Source organism: Phaethon lepturus, unplaced genomic scaffold, assembly GCF_000687285.1.
Source record: "Phaethon lepturus isolate BGI_N335 unplaced genomic scaffold, ASM68728v1 scaffold12535, whole genome shotgun sequence".
In the NCBI taxonomy this organism is placed as follows: Eukaryota; Metazoa; Chordata; class Aves; order Phaethontiformes; family Phaethontidae; genus Phaethon; species Phaethon lepturus.
Window position 1 is genome coordinate 1 of NW_010538409.1, and position 27356 is coordinate 27356.

The 27356-nt window shown below is 41.0% G+C and overlaps 1 protein-coding gene across 1 annotated transcript in view; it reads right to left on the minus strand.

Moving 5' to 3' along the window:
* Positions 1-21982: 21982 nt before the first annotated feature.
* The window catches only part of CAB39 (calcium binding protein 39), a 19654-nt gene continuing 14280 nt past the window's right edge, over positions 21983-27356 (minus strand). Inside the window, exons 4-8 of the mRNA XM_010286796.1 lie at positions 26092-26260; positions 25276-25335; positions 24575-24640; positions 23600-23743; positions 21983-22747 (exon numbers count right to left, since the gene is read on the minus strand). Coding sequence (XP_010285098.1) covers positions 22559-22747; positions 23600-23743; positions 24575-24640; positions 25276-25335; positions 26092-26260 — 628 coding nt within the window. The 3' untranslated portion in view covers positions 21983-22558. The remainder of the gene's footprint in view (positions 22748-23599; positions 23744-24574; positions 24641-25275; positions 25336-26091; positions 26261-27356) is intronic.

Sequence of the window (27356 nt, forward strand, 5' to 3'; positions counted from 1 at the left end):
GCCAGGGCCTGCTTCAGGGGCTGCCGAGCCCTTCCACAGGTTTAGGGAAACCCTGGCGGGGCGTGGTGCTACATCCAGTACCGCAAGTGGCACTGCTGACATCGGCTCAGCAAACGGGGGGAAAAAACAACAACAAAAAACCCAACCCACCAAGCGTGAAGACGCAGCAGCCTGGAGCAGATGCGCAGAGAGCAGAGGCTGCTCTGGGGAGAACCCAGCTGCCGTCCGTTTCAAGGCCCGAGACCAGAATCCGTGGAGGAACAGAGCGTGTTCAGGTGGTCTCTGCCCCAGGATCGGCGCTGGGCAGCAGAACGGATGGACTGCCTTCATCATGGGGACAACGGTCTAGGAAAGGCCCTTCCTGACAAAAGCAGAGCGTGGCCTGCAGGAGAGAATTTGGGGGGGGCTGCTTTTGTGCCACTAATTCTGGTCTTGTGCCAGGGGATGCTGGCTGGGGAGCAGCAGGCGCAGAGCTGCCTGCGAGGGGCTGCGGATACGGCAGGAACAGCGGGGCATTACCTGTACGCAGGATTCACCAAAGCACTTGCACAGCAGGAGTAAAGAACACATCTTGACAGTTTTGTTAAGGTAACAAAATAGAAAAAAAACCTTCTCTGCCAGCTGTGGGTAGTAAGGAAAGTAGCAAACTGTGGAGAAACACAGCAACACCCTTACATTGATTTGGTCCACTTAAACATAGTATTTATTTATAAGATAGTTGTTATGAGCATTTTTTTTTCGATCCAGAAGGATTCATTATGTACTGAGTGCTTTACATCATGTTATAAAGCAACCCATTGATAAATCAGTGCTAAATTTTATTTGCAAAAGGCATCTTTGGCAGGGATTCAACGTTGACTCACAACAATTGCTCATAGTGCTGACTTGCCATTGTCCGCTATTTAAACCTGCTCAGCCCTCCCGGCTGGGTAAAAGTGCCATCGGGATTGCAAGTTTTATATCACGTAAGGGGCAGCATTTCTAAAACAGCCCCTAATTTTACGAGCTCAAACTGAGACAAGATGGTCCTGAGATTCTGGCATCAAGAGCGCTTACAGCCAGACCCAAACATCTCACACTCAAGACGCAAACGAAGAGACAGCATGAGGATCTTCTGTGACATAAGCTATACGGCAATTGCTAAGTACTCATAATGTTTATCCTAAATTACATGGGCCTTTAGAGCAAGGAAGCGTCCAGAACAGGGGCACAAATCCCTGTGCCCCAGTCTACTCAATCCACCAGGTTATCCTGCCTTCTACCCCCTTCATCACTCCTGGGCACTGATTTGGCCCTGCTTTTTTTTTTTTTAGGTCGTTTGACTACACTGTTCCTCGCAGGCAGCAATCTGTACGAGAAACGCTGTGTTACCTCCTTTGTCTCCAGCCCAATGGTCCACTGGGCAGCTCTCATCACAGAGAATAAATCTAAAGCTGGGATGCCAGCTGGGGAAAAGCAGTATGAAATCTCTCAGTACATCTGATAAATGGGAGAGAAAGCTCAACACAAAAATCTTTAGTTTAGAGGCGGAAGCTGTAGAAAATTGGGGTTTGTTCTTTCCATTTGCAGCAAACATGCCTCCAGCCCCCACCGCCAATCAGTCAGTCTGCAGGGCTGGTGGGACAAGCTTGCAGTCAGGAGAGCAAAGGATCCTCTTCCAATATTTAGGTCATTTGTGAAAGATACCAAGAGAAATAAACACAAGACTCCTGATGTTTACCAGAGCTCCTGACAGAGCTGTCTATAGATTTTCGCAGAGGCAAACAGACCGAAAGGCAGCATCACACCATGCCAAGCCAGGCAGCAGTGACAGTGGCTCTGCCCTTTCTATGCAAGTCAGGTGTTGGCCTGTCAAATATTGACTCAACCTGGGTCTCCTCTGGAGTACAACTACCCAGCCTCCTGTTTTAAGTGGAAAGTAGTATCGACCAAATGTGCGAGACGGACCCGGGTGCGTGTGTGTCAGGGCAGCCCCCGTTCGCGGGTCAGAAGCGGCCTGCTTGGACCAGCCTGGCTATTCTCCGCCAGGAAGCCCCACCTGACAGCCCACTGCCCTCCCTGGCCACGGGCTCTGCCACTCCTGCCCAGGCACGGCTTCAATGTCACTCTCTGAAACACGAACTGGCTCCCAAAAGCACCTCCAGAGCAAAAGCTGCTCCCCATGAGGTCAGGAACCCTGCAAGATGCTGTTAAAGTTAACGTGCACTTTTAAAAAATGCTCTTTTCAATTTTTTTTTTTTAATGGAAATATGCACAAGTGCCTCAAACAATATACCAATTTGCAGTATTTGTGAATGCAACTGGAATACTCTTGCTGTATGACTGGCAAGGAAGGCAAGTTACTCTCAGCATAACAATGAACCTAAAACAGGTATTTTAAAAATTTATAGGAAAACATCCAAATGATTATAAAATGGATCAACATTAAAGCTCTAAAACTTTAAGCATCTTTACTTACTTAACATTTCAAAATGTAGTATCAGTCACAGCCATGTCATTCCAAGGCATCTCCCAATTTCAATTACATACCTGGATAAATGGCTTTGCAAGCATTAAGAAAAATCACCCTAGTCACCATATGCTGAGTTTCAGACTAAAAGAATTTTTCAAAAATAAATTTCCTCCAGCTATTGGCCCTTCAGTCTGAGGCTTAGAGGATAAACTCTGACAATGAACTTAACATTTCTTGCTAACACAGCTTAAAAAAAAAAAAGTGTCTCTTGCCTTGCAGTGGAGAAGTGACACACTGCTTATAAAACATCTTGCTCAAATCTACTGTCTTTTCTATTATTAAGCAGGCAGACTTCAGTTTACTGACTTCATTAAAGCCACCTGATATTTTATTAGTCTTTGATAACCAAGCTTCCATCTCTTACACGTAATTAAGTTGAATCCCAGGAACAATTTACTTGACTGATCTTTCATTAAGCATAGCAGCATGATAGCACTTCTCCAGTAATGGATTGGTGGGAACTTTATAAACGGTTATTAGAGAAACTGTCTGCTACCTTGCCACTTTTCACCTTTCAAAGAAGTACCACTTTATGTAGGAAAAAAAATGTTAAAGACAGAGCACAAGATAACTGCCTTTATATATTCTGAGCCAACCTAAATGTGTTTGTCGTTTACTGAGCTGCATCTATTTCAGAGGTCTGCCTGGTGTATCAATAGTCCCTCACTATATCAGGCTGTAAGAAAATGTGAATTTTAGAGTCCTTAAATCATTCTGCTTTTCCACTGCAGTTCCAATAAGGGCTTGTACCAGACAGCATGCTGTAAAAATGAGCAGAACTCAGTAACGTGCTGAAAGTATACTTTTATTTTCCCTTCGTACGCCACACTGATTAGCTAGGTAGAAAGCAAGAGACAGACTGGGCTAAAAAAGAAGTTTAAAAAAAAATCCTAATCACTCTTAAAGGATCAGACCACAAATGCGGAGGATGATGCGTTTTGCTATTCCTTGTATAATCTACTTCTAATTACCCCACATAAGTGCATGAGGCAAAGCAATTACCTGTATCCAAAGGTAGAGAATCAATCCAGTAGTTTCCATGGATAGTTAGAATATTCATCTGCAGCTGAACTGAGCTGAATTTCTTATCGCTACTGGGTGTGCATGCAGCACCAGCCAGGGTAGCATGTCCATCCCTACTACAGCTATCGTTGATCAAGCCTTTTGTTCCTTCTTTTCTCTTTGAAAGAAAACTGATGGTTAGGCAGCAGCAGGAAGCCCTGGGCCACCTAGGAGAGTAAATGGAAATCTATTACCATTATGTACTTCAAAAATAACAAGTGAGTAATTTTCTCCTAATAGTAAGAATTATCCTGGATTAGTCTCCCTGCTAGAAACTAGCAAGCTCCAGGCATGTTATCTCTCTTTTATAAACTCTAGCCTATAAAAAAAAGGCTAACACATAGCATCCTTCGGTCAGTACTAAAAAAAAAAAAGTATCCACATTTCAAAAAGTATGCGCAGACCAGATGTGCAGCACCCTAAACACCCAGTATGTATTTTTATGTCATAGGATAAGCAGGGAGCATACCAGAGACACCAAAATTACCAGGACTCTTGTACAGTTTATACTATTTATGATTTAGACGGAGTTTTTCTATAGAGGTAGTCACAATTTAACTGGAAACATGGCAGGGATTCCACAAATCAAAATATTTTGGAAAGCTGTCCAGAGAGTATTTTGTGGCAAGTCTGGAAAGACTGTGAAGAGCAGGGAGGGTTTCAATTCAAGCTATTCAAGTTGCTGGGAAAGCACTGGATACACACCTGAAAGCCCAGAAAGCCCAGGAAATGGGAAGGGCCCTATTCCTCACCTTTACACATGAATGCAAGTGTTAAAATACAAATTAGGAACAAAAGCAGAAGAAAGGGAGTGCAGGGGAGATGATGGCTTAAGAAGATAAAAGGCCTGGGACTAGATTTAAGCAGCTGTGGGAGAAGGCAGATGGGAGGTCCCAGCCCCACAGAGTTCCACTGCATCCTACCCTCGTTCCCAAAGAGGGACCCCCACATACAAGAGAAGATGTAATCTGAGCTTCTGCTTTCCCCTTCCCTTCTGTGACCTCTAGATCTGTATTCAAGAACTGGACTTTTTGCTCCACCTGCACCAACCTTGTAATATTCTGCTTATCTGATGTTGAAAGAGGTCAATTGATGTGGAAAAATCCAGGGCACGCGTCTTCTCCGGAGCCAACAAACTGAACCAAAGTCCCCTCCTTCCTGCCAGGGACCTGCACACCAAAAGAGTGGGAAGAGATTTTGGGAGGCTGGCTGATACCCCCTCACCATAACGACTAATATCATGAAGTCATTAGGCCTGGCAAAAACTATCTTCTGACAGGCACAGGCAAGTGTTCCCTCGTCATGAGCTCTGCCAAAGCAGTGTTTGAACCAACAGGCTCATCACATGAAGTTACTTAGTGCAGACGCAGCACGGTATCAGTCTTGGATGCAGGGAGTGGAGCGCTATTGACTCCAGTTTCTACAGTGTCAGGTGCCTGGCTCTAAGAAAATGTGCCTGCAATCATGGTTCTGAGTGCAATGCATGTTTTAGTCAGCTACAGAAAAGCTCCATAATTTCAAAAGGTGTGTATTAGCTTACACCAGTAGCCCCCAGTTTTCACCAGCTCATGCCCATTCATCACGCAAAGCAACATACTGTGAGCAAAGGCCCCCCACCTTTTTCTTATCTCTGTTTTCCTCTTCTTCAGGGCTTGCTAACAGTGAGTGAGCCAAAGAGGGATGAAGTATCACAGGACACCATAACAACAGTAATAATCCTTAGGAGATGGAGACTTCAATGTTAACTGGCTGCAGGACTGAGCAAGAGGGAGCCCAAATCTCTTCTCCCTCCTTTCACCTCTTCTGTCTTTATTGAAATTTTTGGCTGGCACCCAGTCATGGCCCAAAATGTTTGCACAGCAGGCACCGTCCTTCTTGCCTTGGTTCCTGAGATTTGGTACTTCCTTTTGGTGCCTTGCCTTTGAACTCAGTACTGAAAATACACACCAAAAAGATGAGAAAAAACAATAACAAAACCATGGCCAGCATGTTAGACAGACACGCGGACAAAAATGTGTCACCGAGAACCCAAGGCAAACAACTGCTTGGACAGCCTCAGTTTCGTCTTCTTTTTGGGAGGGTGACTCAATGAACAACCCTTTTGTTCAGACACCTTGTTTGTCATACCCAAACCTACTGCAAATTGTGTCACATGGAAAGAATCTGCCATCCCTCCTAGCAACACATGGCATTCTATACATACCCATAACTTAATTAATACCTAACAAAATCTCAGTATTGCACGGTTGACAAAGTTTTCAGCTCAAGGGACAGAGATGCTTTTATTTATAGCATCAGCACATATTATACAAATTCAAGCAAGCTCAGAGTCAGCAATTGGCATAAATAGATCTAGCCTTTGCTATGTAAGTATCCTCTGCTTTGCAGGCCAAATGAAATAAAAGGCAAAGCAAGGAAATTCAACCACATCTAGTAACTGCCATGCTCCTTTTCAGAAGGTGCCGGACAAGGGAACAAAGATGATATCCAAGACCACCTTCACCAAAAATAGTTTTTTTTCAAACCCCGAGCCCAGGCATCTATACCTAGGATAGCTGACGACTCTAACCTCAAGAAGCCTGTTTTACTCTGAGGCCAGCTACCTTTACACAGCACTGAGCATGGCCTAATCAGCTCCACCTTCACCCTCAGCTGCTCCCACCAATTTGGCTGGTTTGGTCCACTCACCCATCAGCTTTTCTGGTGAACAAATAAAACTGCTCTGTAGGCAGATCTGCCCACATCTCAATTCAGAGAAGAAAATTATTGAGAAGAAAAAGGGTACCAAGACTTACTTAGTCTTAGGTGATGGGAATGATTGGTCCACTTCCCCTTGCACTCACCAGCTGAAACATGTTCAAGCATTAAAGAACCTGAAGGGAAACACCTGGTCTAGGAGCCTTCAGCTTTTCTTTGCTTCAGCCCTACAAAAGTATAGGCAATTCAATATAAGGCTACAAGCATTACCTACTCCCACCTATTGTATTTGCTCCCTCTTCACTTATTACTACTATTAACTATCCTTGACAACTTTAAGATGAGAGTCAGAACCTAAAAGTCAACTGATGATATGGAAATTGGGTTTATCTTCCAAGGGATTAAGGAAAAGCAGCTCGCTTTCCTCTGGGGAAAAAAGGGGTTGTAGCTACTCACTCCTATTTACAGTGTCTGGTACACACATGATGGGGCTCTGGCTTCACAAACATGGCAACTTGGTGATCTTACAGACCAGGGGTCGAGATCAGGGCCCCTTGCAGAATTCAGTAATGAAGGGTATTTTTCCAGGACTTTCATCTTCACTCAGCTTACAAGCCACAGGCAAATTCTTCCTGCCAGGGTCTGCCTCCTAAAGGACCGAGAAAGAAATAATATTTAATGGTGACACATGTAGAAGAAAAAGCTTCTACAAAACCTCTCTCAAACACGCACACATACTTCACTGTTTGTTGTTTCTTTGAAAAGTGGCCGGCTCTCACATGACATAGAGGGCAGCTGCTCACTGATTAGAAGAGACTGCTTCATGTGGTCAACTGTACTCCACCACAGTTAGAGGCCTATAGTGCCAATGGACAAGCAATAAAAACTGTAATTAAATTAGCTCTAATCCAGCTAATTACATGGGCCTAATAGTCATGCAGCTAAAACAAGCTCCTACACTCTATTCTTGTCCCCCTACACTGCTTGACACCTTTCTGCCCAGGAACGAAGGCAACCCAAATTACAAGTAGATGCCCAAACTAAGCTGCAGTCTTTCTCTATTCACTCTCTCTTTGTAGCGTAGACACAGCAAATCCAGATGACTTTATGTACAGAGCATCCTCCAACGGCAGCCTCCATTCCCCTACGCTTCTATCTTCAAGGCCTATTAAACTGTATCCCTCCCCACCAGTTAGCCCTATTCCCAAGAACGTGTATTCTGCTTTAATCCTACGTATAAGAAACCATCAGCTATCAGATCATGTGGACACAGCTAGCCCCTGTTCTGCCAGGGAAGATGCTGGTCAGTAGAGCATTTAAATGCCCAGAGGCAATATTTTCAGGTTTGTATTACAGCTGGAGTGCCATGAACATATATTCTCAGGCTCTTTCAAAACAATGAATACAGCTGCATCAACAGCCACACAGTTGGCTGTGCTAGGAGCCAGCAAAGCTTCAAGTACTGTAGGGCGGGACATGAAAGCACTCTCTTGGACATTTCAAGCATAACTGGGGTTACCCTTTGGGGTATTTCCACAGATTTGCTTTTGATGAACGGGCTGCCGTGTTCTATGGCTCTCATTTACATTGAGATTTGTCTAGGTGAAGTCCTGGGGTGCACATGCCGGCCTTGCTCCACCTTCATGGTAAGCCAAGTGCCCTGCGTAAGTGGGACGGGAAGTTGGCAGTCTTGTTTTTAATCACTCGTGGTTTTGATTTCATTAGCGTTTTTCCAGATTTTTCTTCATCCCCTGTAAAATTTTCCAAAAAGCAGCAAGTCTAGTCAGCCACGTCAGATTGTGGAAGATATACTAGTTTGTCCCTCCCTCCACAAGTCCTCAGGACATATTCCCCTTGTCCCATCCTGCTCTGCTAAGAGGAACCTAGAAACCTCTCTTGCATTAAGTACCACCACATAGGAATTAAAAAAAAAAATCTCCTACTATCTTTATAGTCCAAGTGAAAAAGATGACACACTGTGAGTAATGGAGGGCATATACTGTGGGACTCCTGAAAACACACAGCTAATTTTTTATATAGTCATCAAAAAGAAAAATCAGTAATCTTATGAGCTGATCTCCCACTCTGTGGTCTTGTGACTTCTGAATCATCTTTCACACATCTCAGTGAGACACACCAAAACATGCTGGTGTCTGAATCCAAGAAAATCCCTTACCCAGCACCATATAAGGTTGCATCCCTGAATGAACATACTACGCTGTTAATGAGCTGAAAGCACCTCATGTATTAAAATAACTTCTTTTCTAGGTTGAGAAAGAGAAGCTACCGTGTCCCACAATCTACCACAAGTCATACATAGAATATCCGTGTTCCAGACATGACCCTGGAACAGCACACGGCTGCCTGATGGCACGGGTATATGAAAAATTCACATGGATGCCTAAAGATGTATAGTGAGTTGGCTCAAACTCCTCCAGATACAAGTCAAAATATCAGCTCCCCTAGTGAGTTCAGAAGGCAACAAGCAACAGCATTACCTTTCTTCAAAAATCTCTATCCTAAGTTTGATGCTTGGGCATAAGTATCAAGTCTTTTCCAGGACACAGTTCCAAGAAAAAAATGGGGAATAAACCCTTTACTTAAGAGGCTCATTTTACAATTTCTGTAAATCTTTTAAAAGGCCAGCAGACAGTCCCAGGGGGACACAAGATACAAACACCTTAAAATATTCCTGTTTGTTAAAATTCATATTTGATGAGTAGTGTAGCCTCTAGGTTACTATAGCAGCAAGATCCATCACCTAGGTGACCAAGCACTAATGTTAACATTAACCTATCCCTACACACACACTCACACTGTGCACATTACCACGCTTCCGTTTCTTACAAGATGTTTGTCTTCATACCAACAGACGGATAGTAACAGACCACATGGACGGCCTCTGTGAGGACGGAGCTTTCCTGACAGCATCAGTCTGACTTGTTAAGGAGGACTGTTTCCGAGGACATCACCTGTGTGCAACTTGATTTACTATTTTTACTGATTTACTATTATTACCAGAGTAATAAGCAGCAACAGAACTTGCATAAAAGTTATTAGGAAAAGCTTCTGATGGACAAAGAGGTCACAACATATACCAGAGGGTCTGAAGCACAAATGTGCACAGAACAGCAGGAATCTCTTGCAAAATGCATTGGCAAGGTCTTCCCCAAAATAAATATTCCTTTTGGGCAGTCAAACTTTCACTAAGGAGTCCAATAAAAAAATTCCCAAATCAATACATTATCTATTATATGGGAATGATCTACTCCAAATAAACCTGTGCTTTCTATCTAAGGCCTTGCAAGCAAGCCTTCACAGCACAAGAGAGTACCGCAGCTCATGAGTTTGTCCTGAACCACTAGCTAGGTGACAGACCAGGAGAGCTGCATGAGGTAATCAGACTTGTGACTTAACTCAGAGAGTCTGAGTGTCTTCATACATGCCCTCAAACTACGTGCTTTCACTAAAGCTGTTTAACTCTGGATATCTGAGATACACTCACGAGTACAGATGTGTTTGTTTACATACCACTTAGATTACATAGAGATATTAAACCCAAGACTCCTGAAAAATACCATTTTTTTGGTAACAACATTACATAATTGGTAACTTCAATAGTAGAAAGGGATTTTGGTTGGTTGGGTTAAAGGGAATGAAATTTTCCTCCCCCGCCTTTTGTTAAAGGCTGCCTTTATACCCCATACAGAAATTAACGGAGGCAGAAACCTCCTTCCCTTCACTTTAACAAACAGGGATGACTCACTATTTCCCCATTTTGCTTTAAATACCCTGTCGTTGTCGTGGTTTGCTTTGTTCAGCTCTTCTCTCAACTTCATACAGCACCTGCTGTAATGACGCAGGAAGTCCTCTGTGGTTCTTTTGCCCTTTCAGTATGTCTGTCTCAGCAACGGAGCGCTCTGACCTTTAAACATCATTTACTTCACTTGCCCAGAAGATAGCTGCAACCCCCAAAGACAGTGTTTCTTTGATCACGCTTTCCTAGATAGCAGGAGATTTACATTGGCTTGACAGAACCAAAAAAATATGCCATACCTTTTCAAGCCTTTACCCTTCTGAAGCTTGGTAACGGCAATCCAACCCTTACTTGGATGTTCTGCTGCAGTCTAAATTTGCACAAGTAGAGTGAGCTGTTGCAGCTTCGCCGACACTTCAGTAGGTAGGGAAACCTCTTGAATCAAATGTATTTGTTTGAAACCTAAGTATTTGCTTTCTTATCTTTTGACCATCTTTCACTGCCTCTTGCCCCATGTTCCTATGCTCTGTAAAGACTATGCTGTTTTTTGCCTGCTTATCCATGCATAGGTTGAGCAAAGACCATTAGAAGCCAAGCCCTTCTTAACTCTGGGGAACAAAAGAATAACTCTGCTCCTGATTAAGCTAGTTTTCTCGCTCGTATCTCTCGCTGGCTGACGATGGGATAACATCAGCAGAAGAAAACAAGATCAAACTAGTGCTGGATCTGAAAAGATAAAAGACAAGACAAAATTCAGAGAGAAAGGAACTTTGGGCAGATGAGAGAATACGAAACACACTTCTACAGCAAAAGGTATTTTACACTGAGGCTAGACAAGGGCAAAAGATGCTAGGAGAAAACAGGGCCTCTCTGTTTCAGGAAAGAAGACATCTGCTAGCAAAGGGCTACTGGGCCCTGAAAGATTCAACCTCAACACAGAGAACACTTGAGCAGTGGAAAAAAAAAAAAAAAAAGAGCATGGAAATGAATAAATGTTTTATTGTTTGCTGAGAACTGTGCACTCTTTGTTGTGGATAAATGCAGCTTGAATTTTGCAAAGCTTTTGCATCTGCTTGCTTCCATCACGAAAACACCCTTCAGAGGTGAGCCACTAACCAAGGACGCCCAAGGGCTCCCTCCCTGGTAAAAGGAGAGGCTGGAGCTGGCTGGGGGACTGAGGCTCAGCCACAGCTGTAAGAGCCAACTGATGACAGCAAAGTCCAGATTTCATGAGAGAGAAACCAAAGGACACACATGTCCTGGGTTTGCTGATATCTGACAGTGAACAGTGTCCCTTTGAAACTGTCAGATGAACTAACCAAGGTGAATGGTATGCATCTTTGTAGTTAACTGGCCAAGGAACTCTCCATGTATTTTGTGTGTGAATTATATCAAATCATGTTTTTCTAGTTCATACCCCTAATAGTCCTCTCCAAAGGGTTGTGTATACAAGGTCAGCATGCCTTTCTGGACAACTGGGTAGCTTTAACGAATAACTGAACTTTAAACAGTGAATTTAATTAAAATGCATCACTTCACTAGAGAAAATATTCATCACTTGTGACATTACACAATACTGCACTCCGCGCAAAGACACAAGATAAACAAGGAACATTTAGGGTTTGCCTATCACCCTGCATGACTTAACTTTTAAATACATATTTATATATTTAGAAGAGATAATAGGCTAACCAAACATTTCAGAACTGCCAACAGCTGCTCAGGTGGAAATCTTGCCATTATGAGATGGCAACCCTGCTCAACTCTTCAGAAACATGACTTCATTAAGCATTTGGTTGGTCTTTCCTGCAGGAGGAGCAGTGAAACACTGAGTGCTTCTAACTCCATAACCCTGAGAAATGAAATGGGTCCAAAACGCTGCCTAAAAATTACTTTCATTTTTATCACTCTCAAGAACAAGATGCAACAACAGGAAAAGCCAGTAAGAATTCGTCTGTTGTTTCAGAGTGCAAGAGCAGCTCATGACGGCACCTGAAAGGCAGTAGTGTAAAGCTGCATATTTTATATAACGACAAACAAGGGAAACTTTATTCAATGTTTCTTCATGGGGAAGGCTCACACCAGAGAAAACCCAAAAAACAGAATACAACTGCTTGAACAAAACCATCAAAGGCGGCCTACAAAGGACATGGGCACAGAACCTCTAGACTACTTTTTTCCCCCTTCTTATAATGCATAGAAGACATGAAAGGGATTTTGCAGTAGTCCTTTCTTATTCTAAAACAACTTTTTTGCTCCTGCTTCTCTTTTACTTTAAAAATTGAAGACTTGCCTAGAATTGAAGGCTCTGAAGCAAACAGCATGAAAGGATGATCCACAAGTCAGGATCAAGCACACTGGTACGGATATTTCGTTAGTGTCCATCTTGCATTGCACTCTCAAGGCTGCAGATGGAAGCCAGCAAATCTGAGGATTCAAAAACCAAACTACACCACACCTGGTTCAGCTGCAAGAAATATTTTTGAAAGGCCAAAAAAACCCAAACATCTCTAAAGTGCTAATGGTTTAGCTTAAAAGAAACCAAAAAACAAAAACCTCCAAAATTCACAGCTATCCTTGGGCAGAGGAAACTTGTCCTTGATACCTGGAACGAAACTAGTGATAAATAAAACCACTTTTCATTGCCTTTGACAATAATTTATATTGATGGGTCTATGGCTGGATATTTATTGCAATTTGGTCTGTAGACAGTCTCTCCAGGTGTGTCTGGAAGCAGCCCCTCTTAAGAAAAAGGAAAAATCAATTTGTTCATCCGGTACGATGTCCTGTGCTATTGGGACTTTCAGCGAGCAGCAGTGGGACAGTGACTGTGTAATGGCTTGGTCTGTTCTCAAGCTCCAAGAAATGCTTTCAGATAACCTGCAGCCACATACGTTTCAGAATAGAGTTCTGCCCTGAAGCTGTGCTGATGTAGCAGTGCTGGGCTGCTGCTAAAGACCGAGTGCTGGCCCACGACACCACATACCCAGACCTGAACCAGAGCCGCTTCTTTTGCTCAGTTCATATCAAAGGTGGTCAGGCAAGACAGCAGTTTACACTGAAGCTAGAAAAGGAAAAGTACTCCAGCTTAACATACACTAAAGTCCATGTTTGAGATACTTGATCACAGCCTGTTTGCTCAGCCCTAAAAGATGAGCCTTTACAGTCCACACAAAACCAAAAAAAAACCCCACCAATGCATTGTGGAAAGACACTTAAGCATTACCACATCTTGAAGCACTTCACCTGCCTTTCTCCCTCCTTTTCCCTTCCCAACATGATACTGTCTTGCACTGCCAAGCCATGTTTCCTGTCCAGAAGCCTGCTTTTTTACCATGTGTGCTAAATTGGGCAATGCTGCCATGAATTGGGCAATGCTGCCATGAATAGGCTTTAAGTTACCTTTTGAGACAGGCTTGAATCCCAAATCCTTTTTCTGATGAAAAGAACAACACTTTCTCAGTCAATGGTCTCTTTTCCAAGTAGAAAAGCAGCAGCAGAGCTGTGGGAGAAGGACTGGAGACTATTATTTCTTGGTCATCAACAAAACAGATGTCAACATATAAGTCTGTTGTGCCTGCAAACATGTCAGAAAATTTTCTCCCCTGCATACACCTTATAGGAGGAGGAAACCTTTTTCTCTCTTGGACTGGTTGTTGGTAAAACTATCTGCTAAAAAATAAATAAAATAAAATGCATCTTCTTATTTGTAAAGCAAACACTTTGGATCTGGGAGTCAGTAAGGGGAAGCAGATACGGCGCATCTGATGACATTCTGCCAGTTTCTTTCTCGGACACGCTCTGCATGTCTGTTTTTAGTGGATTGCCTACTGCATGTTGAGTTAGGGAGGCTGAGAGCCTGCTCATGTTCTCAGATTCATGTGGCTATGTTGCCCTACTTAGGATTAAATGATGCATTACACCCTGAGTCACCCTCTGCTGATGCCAGAAAACATCTAGCAGGCATTAAGTTTTAGAATTGGAACTGGTTGGGAATTTTCCATAGGGGAGATCTTCTGAAAGAGAATTCTGTTTCTGAGAAAAGAGAAATTTTCCATGAGGGGAAAAAACGTTGTTTCTGCCAAAGAAAAATTTTAAAAGGTTGGTTTGTAAAGAGGATCGAAACACAGTATTTCATTTTTAATTGAATTGGACTAACTAAACTGCACAACATCCCAGAGGATCCACATCAGTTTTTGATACTTTCAGATGGAGACAGCCCAGCCAGAGAGCCCAGCCTCAGACAAAGCAAGGGCTGTGACTACAAATTTCACATGGCCCGTGCAACTGCCACATTTCTGACAGCCACGGCCACGAGCGTCACAGGTGCCTGCTGTGCAGGGCACAGGGCGGTGTTCAATAATCCTCCCCAGTTACAGAGCTGGGTAGAAGGTTACAGCATCCCCATGCAGGATTTCCACCTGCAAGACACAAGCCCAGACACAAGTTTTCCAGCGAGGGAGAAGGCACTTGCCAGTAATCCCCAGATGCCTTCTCAGCTAGCTCTTCCCTCTCCATGGGCTTCACCTCCTCCATTGCAGGGGAGAGCATCCTCATCTCTCCCATACCCTTCCTCTCTCAGCTCCCTCACCCCTTGTACGCCAGCTCCACTCCAGTCTCCCTCACAGAGCAAAAATTTCTCCTACAGCTGGAAATGCTCCCAAGGCTTGGTTTTCATTCATTTCTTTTTGCATTATAAACAAAAATGCCCAACCTCCTGTACTTGGCTAGAAGGAGGCTCTCCTCTGCCCACTCAGTACTGATCAGGAATGAAAAAAAATGCCTTGAGACCTGGACTGTCCTAGAGGCCAGTTCAAAGGCCTCCATGCCACCAGTAATCATCTTTTACGCTTCAGTGGGCTCTAGATCAGGCCACAATATGCACAGAAACATAAAGGAAACCAGATCCAAAACCTCAAACTGATGTCACGGTGAACAACCTGTGTCTGGGCCCAGGTCTGCATCTGTGCCCTTCGCTGCTGTGGAGGCAAAAAGGGATAGAAAACTACTGACTTTGGTACAGGAGTTTTCTTAGCGGTGTGGAGAAACTCAGATCAGAACGGCCAGCACTCTGTCTGGGTGGAGATACTTTCTCACTTACCTTCTGCCTCCTGAAGTTAAAGGCCACACTGTAAGATACGGACAATCAAATTAAAACCATCTCCTGGCTGTCACAGGACTTTTGACCTTTGATCTGTGGACTTTCCCCCCCGCCTCCAAAGAAAGCAAAACCTCCCTGTACAGTGAATGTAAACCTGTAGACATTGCAGACCTCTCAGAAGCAGACCACACAGGTCCAGAAGTTCAACAGCTACGGGGTGAAAGACCTCACTCCTGCAGATTGCTCCAGACAGCATTATTTCCAGCAGCCTTCAAACAGCTCTAAACTGCGCCAGATGACAAGGTTGGAGAGGTGTGGAAATGTTGGTACAAAAAGCAGTTTCACTCAAGCAACAAATAACAGCGACATGGTTATCATCACCCAGCGCTCTCCAGGAAAGGCTGCGGGCCAGTCCTCAGAACAGCCTTTACGTCAGGCCACGAAGCCAGTCATCCGGGCAACGTTTCGAGCTCATTTGTGCCTTTAGTGTACCAATTTAAACGCTGTTTGATTTGCAATTGCCTTTTCTTATCCTGAGCATGCTAATGAATAAGACACACAGCAGTGGAGGGAAACAGGGTCTAGTTGAGATCTTTACCTTGCATGCAAATTGCAAAGGTCAGTCTGAACCTGGGCACTAGGGGCGTAGATCAGTCCTCAAACCTGTCACTGCTGGTAGTGGCACAGCAAATCAAACAAGAAACAGTCTTTTTGGGACTAATGGACTGAGAGAATAGGGAATGAAGAGATCTGATCTCCCCTGCTGAGTTCAGAAGATTCAGTGAAGACTGCTGTCTAGTCACAGGATGATACAGATACTATCTGACTATTAGGAGAGCAAGGTTAATCTGTAATAACACCCGGTCAGCTAGCCTGAGATCAGAAGGAGACTGTCCCAGCCACCCACCTACAGCACAGAAGTGACAGGAAAGATTGCAAAAGCTCACTCACTAACAGAGCCCATTGTTGACACCAGAAACCAAAATATAAGGATTTATACAAACAGGGCAGCATTTTGAAAGCAGAGGTAAAACACTGGCTACTTTATAAATATGTTATTAACTCCAGGTATTTAGTGCCCCACACAGCTGTGTGTGGGCATTGATGGCACTGCGTTTCCTAACATTACCTGGTCAACCAACCCTCATGCCAAAGCTCTGGCATCTCAACCACTAGCAATGTTCACCTTGGTCAAACTATGCTAGTGCTGCTCCCATCGCCCTCCACATCACCATCAAAATTCTCGTGTGCCGGATACAGCGCTGTACTCATCATCTACTCTCACTTTGCTTATTTGCTATTCTAATGATATACAAACAGTGGCCTATAAGAAACCACATGCTGCCTGTAGCAATGATATTGGATTATAAACTCTTTACAATTGGAGAAAAAACAATTAGACATACGTAAGTGCACTTCTTACATGACATTCAGCAAGTACAGAACATTGCCCAAAATATCGAAAAGAGCCCCTTGGAAAAAGGACTGAAAAGACAAAGGGCAGAAATTGGAAAGGAAGGGCAAGAGTGGAAAGAACTGATTTGCCAAGAGGACTGGGATTTTGTAAGTGAAGAATCAGATTCGGTAAGAGGGGGATTAACTAACAGAAAACAGAGCTGCAGAAAATATCCTTTATGGACTTGGAAGTTCAGAAACAAGGAGGGGGAGCACCAGAAAAGATAAAGATTTACAAACCATCATATCCCCAGACCAGGAACAGTTCAGCTCATGTGGCTGACTAAACACGGTTATCTGAGTCAAAGCAGGTAACAACTGCTGTTGACGCCGCAGTGCTGTGTTACGAGAATGCCGACAGCTCTGCTGCAAAACTGCATCTTTTCTGACCCTTTGCTTCACCGCCCCTGTCTTGCTCCACGTTCTCTTTCCTGGAGGTTTATGTCTGATGTGGAAGGAGTCTGTGGGATGAGGCAACAGCCAGGTCAGCCGGAAGACCGCAGAAAGCTGACTGCAGAGCAAGGGGCAGCTGTACCTGCGGCAGCGCCAACTCTCCCCTGCCCAGGAGCTGGCAGCAGCCTCTACAGCTGGTGGAAACGAGCTGAAACCACAAGCCACACACTAATATTTCACCTTGGGTGTTACCCGCCTAGCACACTGCAGTTTAGCGCTCATTTTGAAGAGCCATCAGCCAACATAAATATCAAGGCAATTATTAGCAATTCGTAGGTTTTGCACATTTTTATCAGTAAAATGAGAATTTTCTCTTTGGAACTGGGATGTCTAGAACTGTCAGTAACTCACCTCCCCACAAATTTAGCCTACTTTGCTTTTTCACATATGAACCTTATACCAGAGCACACTACAAACTATAAAACCACCTGTGCACAGCTGTCAATGTTACTAATTACCAAAAGGGTAACGTGTAGCCAAGGGAGATTTAATTTACGTCAGTCAAGGCTGAAAGTATAAACACCTCACCTGTTTATAAACACTACATGTACTGCATGTCTTATTTAGATGCCCCGAATTATAGTTACAAAGGCTTATTTATTAATTTTAGAATACACAAAATTCCTACACTTGCCAAAACAGCCCTAAAAACCTATACAGTTTCTTTTCTTGTTTTTTGCTCAAATTAAATGCAAACCTACTCCTCTCCTGCAAGTCTCAAAAGAACACTAAGCAATACTAAATTCAGTTCAACATCTGTTTTAAGATTAGAACCTTGTTAAGCAACACTCACATTTTTATCATGTGTTTCTTCATAGTAGGATGTGAGGCATTCCCAAAGGCCTCCAAGAGGAGGAAACAAGAACTCCAACAGGACCCTCCATGACTGCTCAGTACAAGGAATTTGCTGTGGGAGAAATGGACAAAAAAAAAATTTCACAAAAATATTGTTGATTTAATTTTAGGCAAGGAGAGCAGACTACTCCAGTTGTAATCATTTATCCTAAATAGTACATACATAGCTGTTCCAACAAATATAAAAAGTAGCATATATATTTATCACTTTTTTTTTTCCAGACAGATCCTTCACTCCAAACATGCCCTCTTGATCGATCCTTTAGTGCTACCGTTACTGGGCACCCGAGGCAATCTGGCTAGCGTCACCTATGCTATCCTGTGTACCGGAGTTACGCTCAGCCCCACCACACCACAGCTGGAAAACTCTCCAGCAACACATGGTGAGGAAATCTTTAGCATGAAAAGGTCCATTTATGAAAGAAAAGTGACAGAAAGCCAGCTCTGGCCAGGGTATTTCTGAGCAAGGAACAAAATATCCTTAGTTTTGTTGTGTAAAACAACCTCCAGTATCAGCCCTTTAAAAAAGAGCTTGCCTTTATATTTTGTTGTGAATACAACACACTTACAAAAAAAAGAATTATAAGCTGGCTGCGTAACTCAGTGTTTTGTGGTGGTGTTTTTTTTTTTTTAATAGAGGTGAGTCAACAGCTATCTTTAAATAGGAAGCAGAACAGGTCTTTTCTCTCACGAAGTAGCCAATTTCCTTCAAAGAATGCAATATATTGAATTGTCCCTCTCCCCCTTAACTTCTTTTAATATTTTGATTTTTTAAATATATTTAGCCCTGCCTCCAGTCACATGGGATTTAAACTGGATCTACCCAAGTACACTTGTAAAAACATACACTGGAAACAACTCTTCACAAGTTCAATGCGCTCAGATTAAGCTCAACACCGATTTAAAGAGATAACATGCAAAAGAGCAGGGTTTTTTTTTTCCCCTCATTATGATACTAACCATCAACTCCAATTATACTATGCTGAAAAGCTAAAAAAACAAGCACTTAGAACAGCCTTACAAAAGCCAAAACGTTTGGAGAAAGGAGTACAGATCTATCGCGAGAAATAACCAAAATGATGATAGAAAATAAAAGCGCTGCACCCAACAAGATGGTACCAGCTCAAGTGAACAGCCACAGAAAGCACTAAGGACAGGAACATCATCCAACAAAGTAGGCAGCAAAGGTCTAGAATAAAGGGGGTGGGAAAAGGGCAGCAGCAAAAGGAAAACCGATGAAGTTGCCTGCTAGGAATGCCTTGGCAGGCCACAGACTGAAGCAAACTTACTGAAAGCAGCTTTGTCCATGACCTGCTCCCATGGCTCCGAGGGCACCTTTTACTCCAGTTCCTAGAGATGGCAGCTCCTAAGGCAGGTCCTGCTGATCAACTCTGCAGGGAACACAAATTTTAAAAAGTCAACACAACATGTCCTTGCGTGTCCCGTGCCTCCTCCCATCAAGGCTCTTTCATCCAAACACCCAGTCAAGTACCCAACTTGACCGCTCATTTGCAATTTGTTTGACTACAAGTATAAATGATTCCTTCCCCTTGTAACCTGTGATCTTACCATCAGTGAGGGAGAAAAACACTACCATTTTCTATAAAAGGTTCAAAACAGGTGTAGCCTGTGGGGGCTATAAAAGACCAAATATTTGTCTGCAAGGTAATTACGTTCCTGGTGGGAAACCAGGTATTTCATCAAATTTGCTAAACAAAACCATCTGAAGAATCTGCATCAAACACACCTGAACGTTTGGGGGGGTTTTGTAACAGTCTCTCAAGGTTTGCCAGCCACCCTGCCTAACTTGGGGTGTTACCCATGAAAAATGGACAGAGGCAGACGAGTTACCAATTGCACGCATTTTTGGCTCCTAAAATTTGGAGAGAAGGGAAGGGCCAAAAATTATCAAGGATTCACTTCCACTAATCCCAACGGGTCCTGTCTCTAGACGTGACGCAGGAAATAGCATCTCCCCTCTCTGCCCTTGGCCATGCAATAAAGGAACAGAATCAACAAATAATGCTGCAAAGAGGCAAGAGGGGCTACCAACAATTAAAACTGATTATATCTCTAATACAGCACGTTGTCTTAATTCCTTAAAAATGTTTTTGCAAGACAGAATTTTTCATCGTTTAAAGTGATTTCACATTTAAAAGCAAGAAAGCTGAACCCCTCTAAGGCAATAAAGGAGAGCAGATACACATCCACAAGAAACTCATGCTCTTCAGTAACACAGTAAAGAACACATGTTTTTCTTCAAAATTTTATTTCAATTTAAATTATGGGGCCAGCCAGATTTTTTGGATAAGAAACGCATTTTCCTCAGGAGAAATCAAATGCTACCATGGAAGTAGAATTACAATTGTATACATCTCTTATTTAAAAAAAAAAAAAAAAAAAAAAAAAAGGCAAAACCAAAAACCGCTCACATTTAAATAACTTTTAGTAATACCCTTAAGCCTTCAAGCAGATAAGAAACCACTGCCAGAACAATAGTTCTTTAATACGAAGAGCACGTCAAATGAGCTTGAATTTAAATACAACTTCTTTTCGAAAGCCAACATTCAAATGTTTCCACATATTAAAAAAGTCACCATAGCCATTGTTTCCAAGGCCTAATATAGAGTAACCTCTGTCCCAGTCCAAATGTTTTCACTTCTTTACATATATAAATCTTTAGCACATCTACATTTTTCTAAAGGGGAAGCCTTATGTGTTATGGTGAGTAACTTGGCAAATAATGTTTTCCCCCACTCAGCTATGATAAACCAAAATACAATAGACTGTTAGTACTGAACTACAATACCACCTCATGGCCAATTCTGCCTGCCTGTGGAAGTGATCTTCGGTGAGAATAAGCTATTTTCGCTCCTGTAGGCCAAATGTATCTGCAAAGGACACATTTAAGAACCTTTAAGAGACCAATTATAATATTAAGGCGAATTTTTTTAAACTGAGTGAAACCACTCAATTTTCTGGAGCTATCTGACTTCCCTTGTGTCGGCTTTCAAATGGGCTTAAACATCACTTAGGAGTTTCATCCTGCTGATTGCACAATATTTTAATCAGGAAAAGGACAGGAAGCAACAAACATTTTCTACAGCATTCTCAACCAGATTCAGCCATGCAGAATTTGAACTTTCAGACTCCAATCCCTAAGTTTGCTTGGTTGTGATCTTAGCGTTACTATATGATGGCTAGATACAATTTTAATAACATCATTTAGCTATACTTAATAGATTCCTTTTGTATGGTCACAGTAACAAAAACATGGTGCAAAATCAGTTGTTTTTTTTGTTTTTATAAATACTGATAGTTTGCAGCATTAAAGAACAAAATCAACAAAATTAAATCATTTTGTTACCCTAGGACATCTATGAAATTGTTTCTTGAAGGTGGAGGGAATTAAATTATTCACTTTCACAAACTACTGTACTGAGTTATTTACTGTAAGAAAGAAATGATGCACTGCAGGCTCCCCAAAGTAAGAGGAATCGATATTAATTTAGCATAATCTTTGCCATTTGCAGAGCTGGTGAGCACAATGCTAGATTAATTGAATAAGGCCAATATTATCCAGTAAGAATGTAGTATAAAGGGTTCCAGTTCTCTATTTCAGCCTACCCTAACTGGTGGCACCCCATTAGACAAGCGAATACAAAGAATGTTTGTTTGTTTTTTCCTTTTAATGCTGCAGTACTTAAGATTGTTAAATCAGCATTTCCATGTGATCTGAAGTATTCAATTACATATGAGCATTCATTTTGCAAAATTCAATATTAGGTAATAGTTACAGACTAATACAACAACATTCCTCTGCTGTACAAATTAAATCATATTTTAAAGAAATGAGCAGCCTAGGAGTTATATACAAAAGAAACCAGCAAGCATTGTTGAAATGAAATGCAAAATGTCACTGCTAGGTCTACTGTCTGAAATAACTTTAAAGTAAAATTAACAAAAAACCTTAGAACATATTTCCAAGTTTACAAGTCAATTCTCAGAAAAATCAAATCATGTCAAAAAAATTCTATAAAGCAGTGAAAGGCATATATACATTTTCCTTACGAACCTTGAGATTTCACTCTTTTAAAAGTTGCTAAGTTTCAGTATCAGTTTATTTGCAAGACAACTGTTTATCCCAATAAGCTGACATCTTAGATACATTTCCCCTTTGATTACAAATAAAGCACTGCGCTTTTTTTTTTAATCAAGGCATATAATCTTATAACTACGGTGCCAGGTATGCACAGGTCACATTGTGCTCATATCTCAAACAAGGTAAGTGCAAACATACAGATTTATTCAGATTTGCAAGCATGCAACCTTGTTACTTAACTACATTAATACCTTCTCTCCTAAACCAAACTAGTATCTATACGTTTGCTTTCACGACCTAGAATCTTTCTTTTCAGGTCTCCTAAAACAAGCAGTGTCTTTGAATTCTGAAATGACACAAATATCAAGAAAGTCCACATTGTGCAAGAAAGCAGCAGCTATGTTTTTCAACTTGGACTAAAAAAGAAAAGAGAAAAACAAAAACCGTTCACTGAACAGCAGATTAGCAGTAATGTTCCTCATGAATCGATAAGAGTGCCTGATGCTGAATTATCTAACAGCAAATGCTGAATTTGGGTTTAATATTTTAAGGGTTTATTGGAGATTAAGCTTCTTGCTGCGCTGGTCTCTTCAAATCCCTGATCTGTTTAACTAAATAGGTCTTCTCATCATTAAATTGTTCATCCTCGGTCCTGTCATTCTGAAACTTGCTGAGGAACTCAATAAGTTTGGTCTGATTCTTTAGAAGGATGTCTAATATAGGCTGTGTCTTGTTAGGATTGGCTACAAACACCTGCAAGAAAACAAAAGGCATTTAGCATAATAGTAGGAAATAGAAGGCTAACTTAAAAAACAAACCTAGCCAACAAAACCGTGATGACAATAACTTGTGTGTTAATTATTCTGTACTCCAGTATCTTTACACTAAAAATAATGGAGTAAATGCAAGTTTTAAAATAAAATTGCTCCCTTTTTATTAGAAACAGAACACCAGTACCAAAGTAAATTCAATTTGTGGGAGGCGATCAGCCAGAACACCCTCTGCAGAAACCACGGAAGACACCTCACAGTTAAATTCTGTAGCAAATACATGGTTTCATATTATATACAGCATCAGATGGGTATCTTAACGTTCACTGAAAACTTTATAGCTCAAATTGTATCTCTAAGCTCTTAGCTATTTGCTTGCCTGCTGCAAAGTCAGAAGGTACCTGTTATAATGTGCAAACTACAATTCAGGCTTTGAAATTTTGGCGACAACTGCAATACTGCTATCCTTCATAGATCACGCGACATGATGAAAATACTTTTGAACTCCAAGACGCTTCATGATTTCACATGAAATCATGCATTCCTCATCTTACTGCACTTCATCTTTCTTGATTCCAAAATTTTCTGAGAGATTACACTGACAATCATATGAAAGTCCCTAAGTGGTTGCTAAACGATGTTCAAAAGATACAAAAGGTAGCTATTTATATAAAGATGGATCATAATAAAGACAAACCTTAGCTCTCTATTTAACCACTTAGCAGACATTAAGGTAAGCTTCATTTAGGCTCAGCTACGTAGTTTACTCAGCTAAACAACTTCTGATGGGGTTCTTTTGTTGTTTGTTTTATTGTGGGTTTTTTTTTAAACATACCTTAAACACATGAAAGGCCTCAAACTGAATGTTACGACTCTTGTCTCGTAGAAGGTTCATCATAAGTTTGAGATTTTCAGGTTTACTGATGTACTTTGTCATAATTGTGAAATTGTGTCTATCCAGTAACAACTCACCAAGAAGCTAAATGCAGAAAACAAGCCCGAATGAAAAAATGACTGACACTGGACACAAGAAACAACTTTTTCGTAAGTCTTTCAAACACACTGAGTAGTTGACACCAGTCTATAAATATACTAACAACAGAACTCAAATGTTCTGAATTTCTAAGTGCAGGGTGCATCTTGCTCTTATTTCGATGATGCAGTTTCTCCTTTTTCTGAACAAGTGAAAAACCACCTTTTGTTCCCCCCTCGTTATGAACCGGAATTTAAAAAGTCTTTTTTCATTCTTTTGTCACCATGATTTCATGCGTTTTTTTAATTTATACAGAAGCTATACATCACCAACAAAAATGTGGTTTTAAAAAACAAACCAAAAAGAGTTATTACTTCAAATAAGAAATTTTTACACTTCTTTTTCTCCCTTCTTTGTCCAGAAGGCAGTAAAAAGTTACTCCCCACAAGTACCACCCTTGCTCTTGCTACAAGTTGTGTATTATATTTACATTCACTATTTCTGACCTACTTGAATGTAAGATTAGTATTGCTCTAGTCACACCACATGAATCTTTCTTAAATTACTTAAACGTGCCCAGATTTGTTGAAGGAAAACCCCAACAAAAATAAACATACTTGCATATAGCTATTTCTGAATAGGGAGATAAATGACTTGGTGTGTGCTGGACACTAAATAATGGAAGGACTGGACTAAAGGAAACTAGCTGATCCCAAGAATTAAAACATATGAAAAATTAAAATAAACTCAATCTAAGGCAGTTACTGAAGTCAACCCACCTTTAAATTAAAGAAATTCTCTAACTTTGAATTTAAGAAGAAAATAAAATTGCCTTACCTTAAGTGACTGTCTTTTTGTCACATAATTTTCTGAATGAAGTAACTTCTCATATTCACTGAAGAACTAGGCACAGAATAAAGAGAAGGGTTAGGACCTTTCCAAGTGCCATATGCACACTCTTCTGCCAAATGATTATAACAAACTGGGAGAGATGCAAATCCATACCAAAAATGAAAACAAAATCTGAAATCTCAGTAGGTTCCTGTAAGTCACTAGTGTTTAAACACTGTATGTGCTTTAAAAAAAGAAATTTATTTAACGTTTAGATCGTAACGTGATGGAAGTAGTTATCTCATTACTTCTTAAACTACAGTAGTTCCTGGTACCGGTACTGAACACTGTTCATTAATTTCAGGAGTCCCCAGCAGGTGGAGGAGGGCTATCTTGTATTCTTTGGTTGTTAAGGGTTAATACAGACAAAAGAAAAAGACAAGGAAAGGGTTCCCTCTAGCGGAAAATTCAGATCTAGTTTTCACAGAATTAGATTTCTGCCGCCTTCTCTTGTTTTCATACCTTTCTACATTCAACAATAAGGCCTTGATCTTAATTTTACTGCTTGGCAGAAATTACCATAAGTTCAATTGGTTTACTACTGTGTGTAGATTTCCAAAACAAAAGCTAAGCAATTAAAGTACTGATTTCTTCAAATAAGATACACAGCACTAGAAAATTCTGAATATTAAAATGTATCTGCTCACCCTATCATAATGTTGTTCCAAAAATTCTGCACTTAACAACTTGTGTCTTGTAAGCAAATCCTGTAAAAGAGCACAAAACCAGTATTTTCACTAAAATAGTTAAACAGTACGTACACATTCTTATTAAAGAGTGAGTACATATAAGATATCCCATAGAAAATTTTCCTATTTCATTAAACAAAGACATTTAGGATATGAATGCAGTTACCTGGACATTGCTAAGGATCTTGGCATCTCTGAGGAAAGGCCTGCTATGTGGTATGTTAATCGACACAAGTAAATAGCCTGTGGAATTATCCCTGAAGAATGCCATTTATGGATCAAGGCTGTGCTCTGCACAGAACTATACACAACCAAGGTTAAGACCCACTGTTTAATACTGATCAATATTATGCTTATAGTTCCATAACTGGTTGTTTTAGGTCCAAAAAAAATTTCCCCAGACAAAGCATCAACATCAAATATACTCAGGTTCCTAACGGAACAAAAATGAGTTTGCTCACTTGAGAAGTTGGGAGACAAGAGATTTAAAAGCCCCTGGCATGGAAATGCACATGTATTCAGCTATCGCATGATAGTTTAAATCTTGCTTTCTAGAATAAAAATTATTGGGGACATAGCGTATATATATTTAAAGGAATACCTTGCATTCTGAGAAACCAGAAAGAACAGTATGCAGTTTACCCATTTGCATCACACCGGTTTTTTTTATACCTCTCCCTGGACTTGTTTTGCCCAAGAACATAACACACATCATCTGGGTTCACATAGCAGAGAACTAACGAAATAACAAGTCAAATGTTGCATGCAAATTACCTTAAAGGTGGCAAATGCATCCGAAGCAATGTCAAATGTTGACATTTCCACATATCTGAAGAAATCATAGAATTGTTCTGACCACAAGATTATTTTAGCAAGTGGTTCATGCCTGATGCATTCTCTAAGCATTATTCCACAATTTAGAGCAATTTCTGGAGATTCGTACCTATTTAAAAAAAAAAACACACAACGAAGATTTTTTATAAATATTTCCACCAGTTAGTACTGCAGCACCACACTGCTAATTAAGGTTTTCAGTGTTTTCAAGTAAACAAAAATTCAAAAAGTTAGAGACACTTATTAACTCCATTAACTCATTAAACTCCATTTTAAATACTTCTATGAAATATTACTGAAATCGTTGCCAGTGAAATGCCAAATTATAGCCAGTACAAATGACTTTCACAAACTGAGAAACAAGACTAAATAAAAATATTTTCTTCATACTCAAAATCAGTTTTCTTTTTTGTAATGGTGGAATTACAGACATCTGAAAAAGCAGTAACTGATTTCTGTCTTAAAAGCTGTTTGCTTAAACATGACAGCAACTTACATAAAATTATCCATAATATAAGCATGAAGGGTTAATAATACTGGACATAAATTCATGTCTCCTCTTTCACTAAACCATTCAAGCTTCAAGCTTGTCCTCTGATCATAAGGACAATATTGAACCCCTGTGCCCGAGTCTTTATAGCCTCTAGCAAAGTATCTGCACCTTCTTACAAGAGATCTCTGCAACATGTCCATCATCGATTTGATGGAACTGATGATGCCATCCCTAATGGCTTCATTTAGAAACTGTCGCTACACTTCTTTGGCAGGCTTTCTTGCTCAAATACTACAGTGTTCTTTCAGCTCATTTTAGCATACGCCAACAGCAGCTGCCAAAATCTCACAACAGTATGTTTAAGAGAGATCTATCTATCACATTTGATAGAAATACACCTTTCCAAACCAAGAACTCATCTCAGCGTGTTGCAATATAAGCTATCCCAGTTTACTGAAAAGTTACGTCTGTTGTTCCTACCTGGTTCTGGAGCAGTCAAAGCTTCTTACATATTTTCCTGCCTCACACCTAAAGAATCCTTCATCCTATACCATTGGAAGCTAATTTAAGTTCACCAGAATAATTCAGGAACAAAGTATCATTGTCCACACTAAGCACTAACTGTATTACCATGCAAAAACACTTTCTTATGAGTTTATTTTCATGTTAAATCCTGCAATACTTTCCCATTTAACTTGTCATGGAGATTTGA